This window comes from Amblyraja radiata, chromosome 10, assembly GCF_010909765.2.
Source record: "Amblyraja radiata isolate CabotCenter1 chromosome 10, sAmbRad1.1.pri, whole genome shotgun sequence".
NCBI classification, from domain to species: Eukaryota; Metazoa; Chordata; class Chondrichthyes; order Rajiformes; family Rajidae; genus Amblyraja; species Amblyraja radiata.
The window spans coordinates 16,634,124-16,651,707 of record NC_045965.1 but is presented as its reverse complement, the minus strand read 5'-3'; the positions used below and the strand labels follow the sequence as shown (position 1 = coordinate 16,651,707).

Below are 17,584 nucleotides of genomic sequence, written 5' to 3'. Positions count from 1 at the left end.
CCAGTATCCGTGCGATCGTAGTTGGGGCGGCAGTCGCACATGCGCAGTTGGGGAAGGCTTAGAAAATGTCAGGAAATACCATCAAATTCCAGGAAATTTGGGATTCTATTTAAGGAATTCTTTTTTGAGGTGTGGAGCTTGAGGGACCACACTGAAGCTTGGTGCAGCCAACACCAAGGCTCTGTGGGGGAGGACCACAGTCTAGGGTCCATGTGTGTATATATTTATATCATGGTATATGGACACATTTATCTGTTTTGTAGTAAATGCCTACTATTTTCTGTGTGCTTAAGCAAAGCAAGAATTTCATTGTCCTATACAGGGACACATGACAATAAACTCACTTGAACTTGAACTTGAACTTGAACTTCCTCTGCTTCACATTGGGGGGCAGGGTGTGGTGGAGACGCCCCTCAAACAAGGGAAGGGATATCTATCACCCCCGGGGGGGTCACACGAGTGGCAAGGGCGCTGGGTATAATTATGTTTTTTTGGGGAACACCACCAAAGTTTACGCTAATGAATGTATTATAGCAGCGGAGGAATTTTGCACAGTTCTTGTTCTGTGCGTATTTTTTAAACCATGAATAACGTTTATTTTGATTTTGTTTTGAACGTAGCGGTTAGCGCACACATGCTCCCAGCCCCACCTGTTGCCGTGCGTCGCCGCCATCGGGCTGCCCGGGGAGGCCGGCGCTGGGTCCGTTGGGTCGGGTGTTTGGCGCCCGCCGGTTTAAATGAGAGCCTGTCGCGTGTTTGCCGCGCGTGCCCATTGTCTCGTGCCAGCGTGCCGTTGGGTTGCCCGCTGCTTGTTTCACCTGCGGCCGGGTCGGGGTTTTGGCGCCGATTGTGACCTCCCCTCCCTTCCCCCCCCCCCCACCACCTCCTCCTCGCGCTACCGTGGGCAGTTGGCCACAGCCCCAGAGCAACGGGCGGGTGTGGTCATGGCGTCGGCCTCTACCGAGACGGACACCTCCTGCGAAAGCAGCCAGAGCCAGGCGGCAGAAGTTGAGCTGGATGATAAAAGTGCAGGAAAAAACAGTGGGGCCAGTTCTGTTCGCCCGTTGACTTCATCTCCTCGGCCGGTAAAAGCGGCACAGCGGGAGCTGAAGCGCAGACCGACGGAATCGGAGGAGGTGGAAGAAGCGCACGTTCTGCCCTCGGTTTACGTGTCAACTGTCAAATTCACCCCAGAGAGCAGGATGAACCTGTACTGCGATCACATTTTAGCTTCTTGCAAGGTAGCGATATGTAAAGCAACGCTGTTGGGAAAGGAGGTGCATATAATGTCTGGGTGGCAATCAATTCCATTCACCATTCCTCAGCAAATGAAGCAGCCCATGCCTGTTGAGTGCAGCAGACCTGGACGACAATTGGACATAATTTATAAGTGGCGTAACTTTCATGCCACAAAAGTGCCAGGCAATGACAATGTTCCATAAGAGTAAATACCACTGAAAAAAATCCTTACCCCACTCATCTCTGTCAATCTTTGCCCCTGCCACCTTAAAGTTATGCCCTCTACTCTTTGACATTTCCAACTTGGGGTAAAAAGTTCCAACACTAGTCTATCAATACCTCTCATAAAAGTCTCCTCAGCCTCCAACACTACAGAGAAAACAATCCAAGGTACACAAAATTGCTGGGGAAACTCAGCGGGTGCAGCAGCATCTATGGAGCGAAGGAAATAGGCGACGTTTCGGGCCGAAACCCTTCTTCAGACTGATGGGGGGTGGGGGGGGGGAGAAAGAAGGAAAAGGGGAGGAGGAGGAGGAGCCCGAGGGCGGGCGGATGGGAGGGTGGGAGGAGACAGCTAGAGGGTTAAGGAAGGGGAGGAGACAGCAAGGGCTAGCAAAATTGGGAGAATTCAATGTTAATGCCATACGGACGCAAGGTCCCCAGACGGAATATGAGGTGCTGTTCCTCCTCCAATTTCCGCTGTTGCTCACTCTGGCAATGGAGGAGACCCAGGACAGAGAGGTCGGATTGCGAATGGGAGGGGGAGTTGAAGTGCTGAGCCACCGGGAGTTCAGGTAGGTTATTGCGGACTGAGCGGAGGTGTTCGGCGAAACGATCGCCCAACCTACGCTTGGTCTCCCCGATGTAAACCAGCTGACATCTAGAGCAGCAGATGCAGTAGATGAGGTTGGAGGAGATACAGGTGAACCTTTGTCGCACCTGGAACGACTGCTTGGGTCCTTGAATGGAGTCGAGGGGGGAGGTGAAGGGACAGGTGTTGTATTTCTTGCGGTTGCAACGGAAAGTGCCCGGGGAGGGGGTGGTGCGGGAGGGAAGGGAAGAATTGACGAGGGAGTTGCGGAGGGAGCGGTCTTTGCAGAAGGCAGACATAGGGGGAGATGGGAAGATGTGGCGAGTGGTGGGGTCACGTTGGAGGTGGCGGAAATGGCGGAGGATTATGTGTTGTATTTGCCGGCTGGTGGGGTGAAAGGTGAGGACCAGAGGGACTCTGCCCTTGTTGCGAGTGCGGGGACGGGGAGAGAGAGCAGTGTTACGGGGTATGGATGAGACCCTGGTGTGAGCCTCATCTATGGTGGCGGAGGGGAATCCCCGTTCCCTGAAGAACGAGGACATTTCCGATGCCCTGGTATGGAATGTCTCATCCTGGGAACAGATGCGGCGTAGGCGGAGGAATTGGGAGTAGGGGATGGAGTCTTTACAGGGGGCAGGGTGGGAAGACGTGTAGTCCAGATAGCCATGTGAGTCAGTGGGTTTGTAATGTATGTCGGTCAGGAGTCTGTCCCCTGCGATGGGGATGGTGAGGTCAAGGAATGGTAGGGAAGTGTCTGAAATCGTCCAGGTGTATTGGAGTGCCGGAGAAAACAATCCAAGTTTGTTCAACCTCTCCTTGTAGCTAATCCTCTAATCCTGGCAACATTCTGGTTTTTAAAACGGCTCGAAGTGCGGGAGTAACTCTGGGTCAGGCAGCATATCTGGAGATCATGATAAGGTGATGTTTTGGGTCAGGACCCTTCTTCAGACGTGCTCAGTGGTTCCAGCACTTTGTGTCTTTTTATGTAAACCAGCATGTGCAGTTCCTGTTATCCAGCATCCTGGTAAACCTCTTATGCACTTTCTCCAAAGCCTCCATATCCTTCCTGCAATGAGGCGACTAGAATTGGACACTATTCCAAATATGGCATCTGAAATATAAAAACTCTGGAACATTGAATTACCAGTCATGTCCCTCTTCCAACCAAGCCTCTGCAATAGCAACAACATCACAGTTCCAAACACTGATCAGCACTAAGTTCATCTGCTTTTCCCACAATACTCCTTGCATTTGAAATAAGCATGTTCTTCAGTGCATCAGTTTCATCATATTTCTTAATCTTGCCTTACCTGCCCTTCCTTTGAGACTTACTGACCTAACTTCTACTTCCACATCGGTCCTCCTATTTGCTGACTTTCTACTCTGGTTCCCACTCCCCTACCACTCTTGTTTAAACTCTCCTGAGTAGCACCAGTAAATCTTTCAGTAAGGATATTGGTCCCCATGGGTTCAGATGCAGCCCATTCCTCTTGTATGATACGATATAACTTTATTTATCCCAGGAGGGAAATTGGTTTGCCAACAATCATAAAACACAACAAGATACATGAAACATTAAATTATAGTGACAAGTGGAAAGTCCAGGATTTGGAATGTGCACAGATTGGGGAGGGGATGACAATGGACCAAGATATCTGAATTTTTAATCTGAAAAATCTGAATAAGATTGATGTAATAGAACTCTTGATTTCTGCAGGATATTATCGTTTCTCAGATATTGGTTTACTTATATCAATGTCAAGCTGTTTGCAATTCCTTGGTTGGCCATCAAGGTACAGTGATTACAGCAATAGGGTCTGTGTTATCCTAAAATGAAGCTAATGTAATGAGAGGTGGCGGAAGGGAGAAAACAAGCAAGATAATGACTATTTTCCTTTATCATATTATATTTTTTACAAATAAGCCTAGTCAAAGGCAGGTTGGATATTCGTTGAGAAAATCTCCATTTCACTCTACATTAGCTTAGATAGGTGGCATGGTGCCTAGAAATGTCTTTGCCTGTTTACTGTGACTCGCCAAGTCTACATTTCAAATTATCCGAAATAAATACCACACTTGGATTTTGTTTTTACTGTAAGCAAGATTTAGAACAAGAATAAAAATCGCAAAGAAAAAACATTTTGGCCTGTTGTGATAACAGCTCTTTAACTGTTCCCTGTTTAACTTCCCTGTTTTCAAATCACTCCAGAAATAACCTTGGTACTACCTACATCTGCGATTTTTATGACTTACTGCCTTTGACACTACAATTAGTATTTGGTCTGCCATCTATGATTCCTTTGATCCTATTCGAGCGGTGCAGGCTCGATGGGCCGAATGGCCTACTCCTGCACCTATTTTATATGTTTTCTATTCCCACTCAGATTCACACCTTTCAGATGATATGTGTATTCTGCTTTCCAATTTAACTGATATGAGTGTCATTGTCAGTTATTGACCATTTGCAAATATATGAATATCCTCCTCTAAACTGTTCCAGTCCCACTTGAATTCACTATCTCCGCCCCATTTTGGTGTCATACACCAATTTAGAAATTGATTTTAATCCCATAATCTACAATGTTACTTTTAATTATCATTGGGAGGAGGTGGTATCCAAAACTCAAGGGCATAAGTGAGAGTAAGGAGGTTGAAAAGAGATCTGTAAGAATCCCCTGCACTCTAAGGAATAAAGACCTAAACTACACAACCTTTTCCTACAGCTCAGGTCCTGGCGATATTCTTGTAAATCTTCTCTGTGATCCTTCTAGCTTAATGATATCTTTCCTACAGCAGAGTGAACAAAACAGAACATAACACTTCAAGTAACACCTCACCAGCATTTTGTACAATTGTAACATAATGTTCCCTGACTGATGAAGGCAGTATGCCAAAGGCTTTGTCACCTACCTGTGATGTCGCTTCCAGGGAACCATGTACATACTCCTCGATCCCTCTGGTCTGCAATACCTCCCAGGGCCCTGCCATTCTTTGTGAAGATCCTGTCCTGATTTGACTTCACAAGATGCAACACCCTACACTTACTTGAATTAAACTGCATTTTCCATTCTTCAGCCCCTTTGCCCAGTTGATCAAGATCCTGCTATATTTTTTGATAATGATCTTCACTATAAATGATGCCATCTGTTTTAGTGTCATTTTCAGATTTACTATTCATGTCTTGCACATTCCCATCTAAATTGTTGATATAAATGACAAACAGCTGTGGGCCCATCACTGACCCCTGAGACACACCACTAATCACAGGTTTCCAGTCCAAAATACAAGTTTTCACCGCCACCACTGCTTTGTACCAGCAAGCCAATTCTGTATCCATTTAGCTAGCTCTCCCTGGATCCCATGCGATCTAACTTTTCAGAGTAACCTATCATATGGAACCTTTTTCAACTGTACTGATGTTTTGAGTTGGTAACGGAAAGAGTAAACATCAATAAGGTAGTAGAATATTGTAGGAATTCCCAATCTCACTCGGTGACTCGGTGCCCTGCTCAGTCTGGGGCTCTCCAGGCGTTCTCAGGGGGCTTCCATGCACAGGGCATTGGGGTCGTTCCTGGAGGGCAGCTTGGTGCAGTCCAGGGAGTCGGGCCAGCCAAAGTTGAACTGAGTCATGATGGGGCCGCAGCGCTGGCGTGCCCGCTCACACAGGGTTCTGCAGGCAGGGATGGAGGTGGACACTTGATCGGTGCACATGGGGTTGTAGAGCGAGCACAGGGAGAGCCGGAGGTGGATGTGACAGCCGTACTCGACTAGCAACGCGAACTCGTGCAGTTTGATGGTGGCTTCCCGCTGATTCTGATGGCCCATGTAGTTAGGCATGCTTGTCATATTGTAGCCTGTTGTCTATGTTCATGGCATATGGACTTCAGCAAGGCCTTTTTGTAAGGTTCCATAAGAAAGTTTTTTTCTTTTAAAACGTACACTTTATAAAAATTTAAAAAATAATTTAAAAAAAACGTACACTTCCCCATATCTACTTGTCATTAAACTGGAAAGTCTACAGAGCAGATTTCAAAGGGTATGAGCCATAAGGAGAGGTTGGGCAGCTCAGGAGTGCAGGAGGCTAAAGAGTGATCTTGTAGAGGGGTATAAAATTATGAGGTGAATGCAGAGTCCATTACCCAGGGTAGGCGAGAGGGCCAGGATTTAATAGGAGCCTAAAGGGCAACCTTTTCATTTAGGTATATTTAATGAGCTGCCAGAGGTGGAAGTTGAGGCAGATATTATAACAGCATTTAAAAGGCACTTGGTCAGGTATGCAGGCAAACACGACAAGCTTAGATGGGGATTCTTGGTCAGCATGGACGTGTTGTGCCAAAGAGCCAGTTTCAATGCTGTATAACTCCATGATTCTACTTTCTACTGTACTTTCTCTTAATTGTGTTTTTTTTTCTACCATTAATGTTAAACTGAATGTGTTGTTATGCAAAATATATGTTCTCTCCCAGCTTCTGTTCTCAGCCATGAATATCATGATTTCTCCAATGTATTCACATCATGGTTTACATCATAATTATGACCTTTTCTGCACATGGCACAAAAACTGTTCTCCACATCATAAATATACCGATTCACTTCAACCAATCTGTAGGCATTCTTTATTCTCACCATTCTTTGGGTAAACAAGATTCTTCTGAATTGCTTACTACATTTTTGGGGACAATCTTGCAATGAAGACCTCCAGTTACGTATGAACCCTTTCAATATATATTTTAATGGTCACCATTGCCTAGATAGCCATCTGCTTTTGTGTTTTTATCTGGTATAATTCATTCCCCATTGCTAGAAGATCCAATAGTAATTTCTCCTTCACTAGGATTTATACATCTTAGGTTCGAAAACATTATGTTGAAACTGCATTCCCTGATTCCTTACCTCTTCAGTTCAGTTAATATTTTGGCGTTGAAATCTCCCATCATTATTATTCTGCGTTTTCTCTTTTCATTGATTTATCTGCATATTTCTTTATCCACCTTTCATCTGTTATGTAAACAACCCAATATGTGATTGGTCCTTTATTAGATTTTGTTTTGATCTCAATGGATTATATTTTTGTCTTCATTATAGCTGTGTACCGATTTCCATTGCTTTCAATTTATCCCTTACAGGTACCACTATTACATCTTTCCAGTTACCCACTGTATCTTATGTTTACATTCCCTTACATCGGTGAGACCAAGCGTAGACTAGGCAACCGTTTCTCTGAACAGTTCTCTGAATAGTTATCATTTTTGTTCTGCAATGTGCAAAATATGGAAAATCTCTGCATTGAACTACATCTTCCAAGACCCTGATTATCTCTATAATTATAAAACTCTGATCTTGGATGTGGATGTATTTTGTGTATTTGTTCGTTCGTCTGTGATTCACATCTCCTTGAAAACACGATGCGCTAACGGTGAAATTTTTACACATTCCGATAAAGATTTACGCCATGATGTCAAAAATCGCCTGGGAAATTGATCGAGGCACCCATTACTCCCTCTGGGAGAGGCCGTCTATGGAGACCAGCGATTCCTCCGTCGATCGCAGGGACTCGGGGAATCGTGACGCCTTTTCCCACCTGGTGATCTCTAGCCATCACGGGGGACAACCTCCTCTCCGCCTCCCCCGCCCGATCGTCTGTCACGCGGGTGGGTGGGCTTCCCCTCGCTGAAGTCACGGTCGACTGCCCCCCCGCTGCTTTTGACCGTCCTCAGATCGCCACACACACTAACCACCCCCCACACACACACTAACTACCCCCTTTGATATTATATTAATATTATTAATTTGCTCCTTTTACCCCATAACCACCCTATCCACCGACGCATAGCCCCCAACTCGCAGGCGCGTCTAGAGAGGGAGGAGGAGGGGGTAGAGAGTGAGGACAGAGAGAGAATGGGGAGAAACAGAGGGAGAGGCAGAGACAGAGAGGGGGGGGGTGGTGGAGAGGAGGAGGAGAGGGAGGGTGGGTGAGGGGGGAGGGTGGGGGAGGAGGGGAGTGAGAGATGGGAGGAGAGAGGGGAGAAAGGGGCTGAGGGGGTGAAGGGAAGGGGGAAAGGGAGGGAAGAGGTGGGGGGAAGGGAGGGAAGAGGCGGAGGGAAGGGGGTGGAGGGGAGGGGATGGAGGGGGTTTAGGGGAGGGTGGGGGAGGGCAGGGTGTTGGGGAAGAGGGGAGAGAGAGGGGGAGGGGGAGGGAGAGAGAGGGGGAGAGAGCAGGGAGAGAGAGAGAAGGGGGGAGAGAGCAGGGAGAGAGAGAGAGAAGGGGGAGAGAGAGAGGAGAGGGGGAGGGAGGGAGAGAGAGAGGGGGGGAGAGAGAGAGGAGAGGGGGAGAGGGAGGGAGGGAGAGAGAGAGGGGGAGAGGAGGGAGAGAGAGAGGAGGGGGGCGGGGCAGCAGCCCGAGCGAGGCACGGAGCGATCTGAGGACGATGAAAAGCAGCTGAGAGACCAGCCGATCATGGCTTATGCAAATGTAAGCGCACCCACCAGCGTGACAGAGCCGGGCCGGGGGGGCAGACGATCGGGCTTCCCTGGAGAGGAGGTCGTCCCCTGTGACGGGTAGAGAGGAGACGCGAGAGAGGTGAGAAGTGGAGGGGGGGTGGGGGAAGTGGATGATAGCCGGGCGAGTGAGTGCGCTATGAAATGCGGAGACAGAAGCGGCTTCTGACTTTGGAAACCCACAGCTGGAATGAGTGCGCTGGGGATGGGAGGGGCGGGGCTTCACGAGCTGCGCCGAAAGTGAGGAGAACCTCGTTCAGCGCGTGAGCGAACAAAGATCCGATAGCTGAGCGCAGCTCTAGGATCTATGCTGCAGAACATTCTCGTTCTTTCTGCTCTTTTTGAAAAACGGGGGGTGGGTGGAGTAACGTACCTCGTGGAAAACTGCGCATGCGCGATGAGAGCAGCTGCATTAATCCACAGCGGCGGGGGGGGGGGGTGGTCAGGAGGCAGGTGGGCCTTGATTGGTGGGCATGTGGGCATTGTGATGTCAGCAGCTGGCAAGCGGTGATTTTTTTTTTTAAGTGAGTTTTGTGAACAATTTTATTCAAAATCTGGGGAAATAATTGATCAAATTTAGAGAGGAGTGGATTTCTGAAATCATAAGTTAAATCCCTACCGAAATATGTAAAATCTCTGCGTTTTTGCGTCTGGTTTTCAAGGAAATACGTTTCAAAGGCAAAATGACACCCACCCACACACAGAGTTTTAAAAGTATACTAGACCAAATGCAGACCAGTTGGGTCTGTTCCCCCAACGCGCGTTTGCCGGAGGGGGGGGGGGGGGGCGGGGTGGCATGCGGCGTTACACACACTAACCACCCCCACACACACGCTAACTACCCCCCTTGATATTATATTAATATTATTAATTTGCTCCTTTTAACCCATAACCGCCCTATCCACTGATGCATAGTCCCCAACTCACAGGCGCGTCTAGTGAGGCAGGGGAGGGGGGTAGAGAGTGAGGGCAGAGCGAGAATGGGAAGAGGCAGAGACAGAAGGGCAAGGGGGAGGGGGGGGGGTGTGGGGGGGAGGAGTAGAGGGAGGGTGGGTGAGGGGGGAGGGTGGGGGAGGAGTGGAGCAAGAGAAAACAGAATTCCTCATAGGCTCCAAATCCACACTCAGCAAAATCAATAACCCCACTCTCACCATCGACGGCACCACTGTCTCCCCATCTCCCCAGGCCCGCAACCTTGGCGTGATCTTTGATTCCACCCTCTCCCTTGAGCCTCACATCCGCCATGTCATTAAAACCTCATTCTTTCACCTCCACAACATCGCCAAAATCAGACCCTCTCTCACACCTCCCGCTGCTGAAAGACTCATCCATGCCTTCATCTCCTCCCAACTGGACTACTGCAACTCACTTCTCCTTGGCATCAGCTCCACCTACATCAATCGACTCCAACTGGTCCAGAACGCAGCCGCCCGACTCATCACCCACACCAAATCCTGGCATCACATCACTCCAGTCCTCAAACAACTTCACTGGCTTCCCATCTCCCACCGGATCACCTACAAAATCCTGGTCCTCACCTACAAAGCCCTCCACCATCTGGCCCCCCCCATATCTCACTGATCTCCTCTCCCCCTACCAACCCTCACGGTCCCTCAGATCCACATCAGCCGGTCTCCTCTCCATCCACAAATCCAACCTCCGCAGTTTTGGGGACAGAGCCTTCTCCAGGGCAGCTCCCAGGCTCTGGAACTCCCTCCCCCAACTGATCCGCAATTCCGTGTCCCTCACCATCTTCCAGTCCCGCCTCAAGACCCATCTCTTCACCTCTGCCTATCCTTAGCCCCACGTCCCCCTCCCTTTTCATCTGTGCTTGAATTGCCTCATATTGTGTTTTGAATTGAATTCTGTCTTTAATTTGTGTACTAGTCATGTCTCTACTATTTATTTCATTCCGCTTACATGTTTTTCCTCTACTTGCTAAATTTTTGTAAGGTGTCCTTGAGACTCTTGAAAGGCGCCCATAAATAAAATGTATTATTATTATTATAAGAGATGGGAGGGGAGAGAGAGGGGGAGGGGGTGGAGGGAAGGGGGTAGGGGAGGGGAGAGGTGGAGGGGAGGGTGTGGAGGGGGAAGGGGGTTTAGGGGAGGGAGGGTGGGGGAGGGCAGGTCGTTGGGGGAGAGAGAGAGGGAGGGGAGGAGGAGAGGGGGGAGAGAGAGGGAGAGAGAGCGGGGAGAGAATGAGATTGGGGGGGGCGGCATGCGGCGTCACACACACTAATTACCCCCCCCCGCACACAGGCTAACTACCCCCCTTGGCGCGTCTAGAGAGGGGGGGGGGTAGAGAGTGCGGGCAGAGAGAGAATGGGGTGAGACAGAGAAAGGGGCAGAGACAGAAGGGCAGACAGAGGGAGAGGGCGTGGAGGGGAGGAGGTGATAGAGGATGTGTGAGGGGTGAGAGAGAGGGGGGAGAGGTGGGGGGGGAGGGTGGGGAGAGGATGGGATGGAAGGAGTAGGGGAGGGCTGGAGGGGAGAGGGGAAGGGGGTTTAGGAGAGGGATGGTGGGGGAGGGCAGGGGGGGTGGGGGAGAGGAAGGGGGAGAGAGGGAGGGAGAGAGAGAGAGAGGCGGAGAGAGAGAGGGGACGGGGTCGGGCGGGGCCAGGAGGCAGATGGGCCAGGTGCAAAGGCATTGTAAGGTCAGCCGCTGGGCACACACACTAACCCCACCTCCCCCCCCCCCCCACCACACACACACACACACAGCGGGTCCGATCTAAACTGTCAATGAAGACAGCAAATTTTTTTTAACTGTCTGAAATTAAACATTAATGTTAAGAATTAGTAATGTTAATTGAGAAATAATTAAATTCAATGACAAACAATGGAGTCAACAACCTGGCAAGCTGGGGGGCGGGGCCAGGAGGCAGGTGGGGGGGGGGGGGGGGGGGTCAGGGCTGGGCAGGGCCAGCAGGCAGTTGGGCCAGGTGCAAAGGCATTGTGAGGTCAGCAGCTGGGCAACCTTAATATTTTTTTTAAATGTCAGTTTGGTGATAAATTTTAGTAAATATCTCAGGAAATAAAGTACCAAATTTATAGAGGATTGGATTTTTGAAATACGGAAATTTTCTACCAGAAGATGTAAAAATGTCACTGTTATTGTAACGTCAGCAGCTGGGCAGCGGTCAGATTTTTTAAAAAAAAGGTCAGATTGGTCAACAATTTTAATTAAAAAGTCAGGAAAATAATGTACCAAAGGTACAGAGGAGTGGATTTCTAAGCTTGCAAGGAAAATCTCTACTGAAATATGTAAAATATTTCCCGTTTTGGGGTCTGGTTTTCGAGGAGATACGTTTCACATGCAAAATGACACACACACACACACAGAGTTTTAATATATACTAGACCAAGTGCAGACCAGTTGGGTCTGTTCCCGCAACGCGCGGTTCCAAGGGGGGGCGGCCTGACGTCATCGCACAACGCCACGCGCTAGGCGTATGGCGTCAAGACGCTGCGTACGACGTCAAGACACTGCGTACGGCCGTCGAGACGCTGCGTACGCCCGCAATGCGCCTGCGGGCCAACAGGCCGTTGACGCGGGATTTTCAGAGAGTGCAAGCCAGCGAAGACGGTGAAAAGCAGCGGGGGGAGCAGGCGATCTTTGACTTTGGCCAGCGTGACAGAGCCGGACCGGGGGGGGGGGGGGGAGTGGAGGAGAGCCGGGTGGCAGCAGCGAAAATAGCTAACGAAATGTGAAAAATGTCAGCGTTTTTGGAGGAGAGCCGGGCGGCAGCAGCCGTTATGGTGGCTGGGCAGCAGGAGGCGAAAAAATGAGTGAGTGGGTGGGGAGGGGGAAGGATTTTATTAAAAATGTGTACTTAAAAATGACGAAATTTAATGAGGAGTGTATTTGCGAATGTAAAAGTGAAATGGCTAGCGAAATGGAAAAAATCTCAGAGTTTTTGCATGTGGTTTTGGCTAACCAACGAATCAAAGACCAAAAATCTAATCTGAAAATCTAATTTGACATACACCCACAAACACACACACACACACACACACTTTTAAAAGTATACTAGACCAAGTGCAGACCCGTTGGGTCTGGTCCCCAAACGTGCTTCAGACCCCGAGTACGGGGAGGGTGGGGGGGAGGAGGGGTTGTGTTACCGAACTGAACTCACTGTGGAATGAAGTAAGTGAAAGCGGCGGTTAGAGAGTGTGAGGCCTGGCAGCCTCGGCACTTCTGAGATGCCGGGTCTGTCGCGCTGGCTGTTCCCCCGCTGCTGGAAAAGCAGCGGTTGAAGATCCGATCCTCGGCACTTCTGAGACGCTGGCTCTGTCGCGCTGGCTGTTCCCCCGCTGCTGGAAAAGCAGCGGTTGAAGAAGCGATGTTTGGCTTGAGGCAGCGTGACAGAGCCGAGCCGGGCACCAGCTGTAGGGAAAAATTTCGGCGTTTTTGGAGTAGAGGCGGGCGTCAGCATCTGTTATGGTCGCTGGCCAGCAGGAGGCGACAAAATGAGAGTGGGGAGGGGGGGTGGAGGATTTTATTTTTAAAATGTGTACATAAAAAAGTAAAAATGTTTTGAAGAGTGCATAATTGAATGTAAAAGTAATGAGCTAGCAAAAGGAAAAAATGACGGAGTTTCATGACGGAGTGCTGGTGGACCAAGGAATCAAAGGACGAATCTGACATCCACCCACACACACACAGTTTTAATATATAGACTAGACCATGTGCAGACCCGTTGGGTCTGTTCCCACAACGCACGTCATCGCGCAACGCCACGCGCTAGGCGTACGATGTCGAGACGCTGCGTACGCCCTCAATGCGCCTGATTTTCGGACAGTGCAAGCCAGCGAGGACGGCGAAAAGCAGCGAGGGGAGAAGGCGATCTTTGGCTTCGGCCAGCGTGACAGAGCTGGACCGGGGGGGAAGTGGAGGAAGTAAAATCACTAGCGAAATGGGGAAAAAGTCGGTCGCTAGCGAAATGGGAAAAATGTCGCTGGCCAGCAGGAGGCGAAAAAATGAGTGTGGGTGGGGAAGGATTTTATTAAAAATGTGTACAGAAAAGTGACTACATTTAATGAGGAGTGGATGAGCGAATGTAAAAGTGAAATGGCTAGCGAAATGGTTAAAATCTCGGCATGTTAGCGTCTGTTTTGGCGGAGTAACGAATCAAAGGCCAAAAAAATGACATACACACACAGAGTTTTAAAAGTATACTAGACCAAGTGCAGACCCGTTGGGTCTGTTCCCGCAAGGCGCGGTTGCAAGGGGGGGCGGCCTGACGTCATCGCGCAACGCCACGCGCTAGGCATACGCCGTCAAGACGCGTATGACGTCGAGACGCGTACGCCATCAATTTGCCTGCAGGCCGACAGGCAGTTGAGAGATGGGAGGAGAGAGAGGGGGGCTGAGGGGGGGAAGGGAGATGGGGTGAGAAGGGAGGGGGAGAAGTGGGGGCAAGGGAGGGGGTGGATGGAGGGAAGGAGTGGAGGGGTGGAGGGGAGGGGGTTTAGGGGAGAGGGAGGGAGGGAGGGAGGGGTAAAGAGAGAGGGGGAGGGACAAAGAGAGGGGGAGGGAGACAGAGGGGGAGAGAGAGAGAGGGGAGGGCGTGGGTCGCAAGGTTTATTTCAAAGCTCGCTTGCCTGCTCGTAAGATTTTTTCAAAGGGGTTCGGTTTACAGCTGTGTTCGAGCGGCGGCTGTGAACGCTCGTTCTTTCCTAAGATCCTATAGCCGCTTAGCCGCTATGGGATCTTTGGTTATTTCTGCGCAATTTGAACAACGGAGAGGGTTGGAGCGGGCGGGCGGGTAGTGGGGAAACGGAGGCACACAGAGAGAAGCACAGAGGCAGGGGAGCTTCCTGCCTTTTGGAGCTGGGGTTTCCAATTTGCGGCGTCTATTGAGTGGGCGACCATGCTGGTGCGAGCGGAGTGAACGATCAAATGCAGCAGAGGGCCGGCCGATGGAGAGAGAGGGCAGTGAGAGAGTGGAGAGACAGAGATAGGACAGAGGCATCGTTTGGAGACCCCTGGTATGCAGAGTCACCGGTTTGGCACCATTTCCAATTCCCAGTTGTAGTAAGTGCAGAGGTCTTGACCTGACTATGAAGGTCTGTTTTCTGGGGGGGGGGGGGGAGTGTGAGGGCAGAGAGAGGGGCAGAGAGAGAGAGAGAGAGGGGAGGGAGGGGGAGAGAGAGAGAGGGGGCGAAAGAGGGGGGGGAGAGGGGGGGAGGGACAGAGAGAGAGGGCAGAGACAGAGAGGGCAGAGACAAAGAGACTGCTGGCGGGCGTGGGGCGGCTTCTTTTTGGCCCCGGTCATGGCCCCATCACAAAACCCGGGTTTGGCCCTCACTCCAGCCCCAGGCTCTGCTCAAGTCCAGGCTCTGCTCCAGCCCAGGCAGCAGCCTCCTTACCAGGCGCTGGGCGGCGGACATGGACTCGAGGGAGACCACAGGCAGGGATCGACCTGAGGACCCCGAGCGAGGCGGCGGGCATCGAGCCGGCTTGGCCCGGGCAGCAGCCTCCCCACAAGGCGCCGGACCCGAGCGAGGATGTGGACGGGCGTGGACCCCGAGCAAGGCCGTGGCGGGCGGGCTTCTGCAAACCTTTCTCGATATTTCTGAGCTCCATGGGCACGCATCCTCAGCGCTTCAGACCCCGAGTACGGGGAGGGGGGGAGAGGGCGGAGTGGGGGTGAAGGGGGGGAGAGGAAGGAGAGGATGGGTAAAGTGGGGGGCGGGCAGGCGCAAAGATTATAGTATCCTCTAGTATCTTTGGGCAGGCGGGCGCACTGGAGTCCAGCAGCGGGAGCCGTGGCGCGAGCGTACTTGGAGGCATACTGGAGGCAGATTGGTCGGCATGTGGGATTGTGACATCAGCAGCTCGTTTTAGATTTTAAAATGAGTGAGTGTGGAGGGGGGGGAGGAATTATAAAAAACGTGTAAATAAAAATGTCCAAATGTTTTGAGGAGTGGATGAGTGAATGTAAAAGTGAAATCGCTAGCGAAATGGAAAAAATCTGAGTTTTTTGGTGTTGTTTTGGCCGACCAAGGAATCGAAGGCCATCTGATACACACACACACACACACACACACACACACACACACACACACACACACACACACACACAATGGATGGATATGATAGATAGATTTTGTGCAGTAGCTATCATTCTTTTAGTCTAAAAAATAGTCAGAAAAAAGATAAGGCAGGTTTGCAAATTAAAATCCCAGATTGGGAAAAGGCTAATTTTGATGGCAAAGGGTGATTGGGAGAGATTGTTAGCAGGTAACCATATAACCATATAACAATTACAGCACAGAAACAGGCCATCTCGGCCCTACAAGTCCGTGCCGAACGACTTTTTTCCCTTAGTCCCACCTGCCTGCACTCATACCATAACCCTCCATTCCCTTCTCATCCATATGCCTATCCAATTTATTTTTAAATGATACCAACGAACCTGCCTCCACCACTTCTGTAGTGGCAGGTCTGGCAAGTGGGAGGTTATAAAAAGTAAAATAGGGAGAGTTCGATCAACCATGTTCCATTTAGAGTGATGGACAATGCTGGCAAAATTATGGAAACCCAATTGATGACGGATATTGAAATATTGAGGCATATGTCATGTAAAGGCAGCTAGGATGAAGCAAATCCCTTAAGGATTGTAAGAGATGTAGGAAAACAATTAAGAAGGGGATATGAGATATTTCTGCCAGACAAGGTAAAGAAGAATCCTAAAAGATTCTATGAATATATTAAAAATAAAAATGTAGCTATGGAGAGATTATGTTTGGTTGCATATGTGTGGAGCCATTGGAGATGGGGTAGGGCTCAAATGAATGCTTCTTGTCTGTATCTTGGAAAAGGACATGGGCAGTCAGTTCACGGAAGAGAACAGTGGTGTTCTGAACATTCAACGTTATGAAGGAAGAGGTGTTGGGGTTCTTAAAACATATAAAGGTGCATGTTTCTGGGGTCTGACCAGGTGTATCCAGGACTTTGTGGAAATTGCTGGGCAGGGCAGTAGACTTTGGACTCAAGAAATTGCTGGGCAGGGCAGTAGACTGGCTACACAGAATTTAGCAAAGCCTTTGAAATGGGATAGGCTGTTCTAGCAGGTTAAATTACAGGGTGAGCTAGCAAAATTGGCTTGGTGTTAATTGTCAGAGGGTGGTAGTGGAGGGTTATTTTTCACATTGAAGACCTTTGACATGTGGTGTGCCACAGGAATTGGTTGTTTGTCATACAGATGATTTGCATGAGAATGCAGGTGGCATGATTAGTAAATTTGTGGATGACACCATGATTGGTGGTATAGCAGACAGTGAAGAATGTTGTCTATAGTTGCAGGTCTAAAACAAGAAGGCATAGGTTTAAGATGAGAGGGAAAAGATTTAGAGAGGAGAGATTTAAAGGGGATCCGAGGGGCAAGTTTTCAGAATGTGGTAGGTATATGGAACAACATGCCAGAGGAACTGATTAACTGATATAACCATGAAGTGTAAAAGACATTTGGACAGGCACGTGGATTGGGTAGGTTGAGAGGGAAATTTACGAAACACATGCAAATGGAACAAGCTTTGGCAGGTACCTAAGTTGGCAAGAATAAGAAGGGCTAAAAGGCCTGTTTCTGTGCTGTATAACATTGATTTAATATTAAGTAGAGTTTAGTCGGAATAAAATATTTAAAAAATAATACATTTGTCATTTCTACAAAGGCGGAAGAAGCAGATGAAGCTATGAGCAAGTACCTCACTGAAAAGCTACGTGCCAAAAGCACATGGTTGGGAGTATGGAAAACAAATCCTGAGCTTTTCTTTGTAAAGTATGATGAAGGATCTATACCATATGTTGGTATTTTAGTTGAGGTACGTTATTTTTTTTTAAATTCCAGAAGGTTCTAAAGCTAGCTCACTAAAATTGTTCTGTTTGTTGAGAAAGGGGGAGAAGCATGAGTATGACTATATCAATGGCAGACAGCCCAACATTCTTCCTTACCTAGTTACCTTTTCAAGCTCTTAAAGTTACTTGCCTACTCTGGTTATAAAATCAAAGTATGCAATGAACAAAGGG

General features: G+C 49.3%; 1 protein-coding gene across 1 annotated transcript in view; it reads left to right on the top strand.

Moving 5' to 3' along the window:
• Positions 1-944: 944 nt before the first annotated feature.
• Positions 945-17,584, top strand: part of shcbp1l (SHC binding and spindle associated 1 like) — a 41,677-nt gene continuing 25,037 nt past the window's right edge. The window contains exons 1-2 of the mRNA XM_033029133.1: positions 945-1,241; positions 17,230-17,379. Coding sequence (XP_032885024.1) covers positions 945-1,241; positions 17,230-17,379 — 447 coding nt within the window. The remainder of the gene's footprint in view (positions 1,242-17,229; positions 17,380-17,584) is intronic.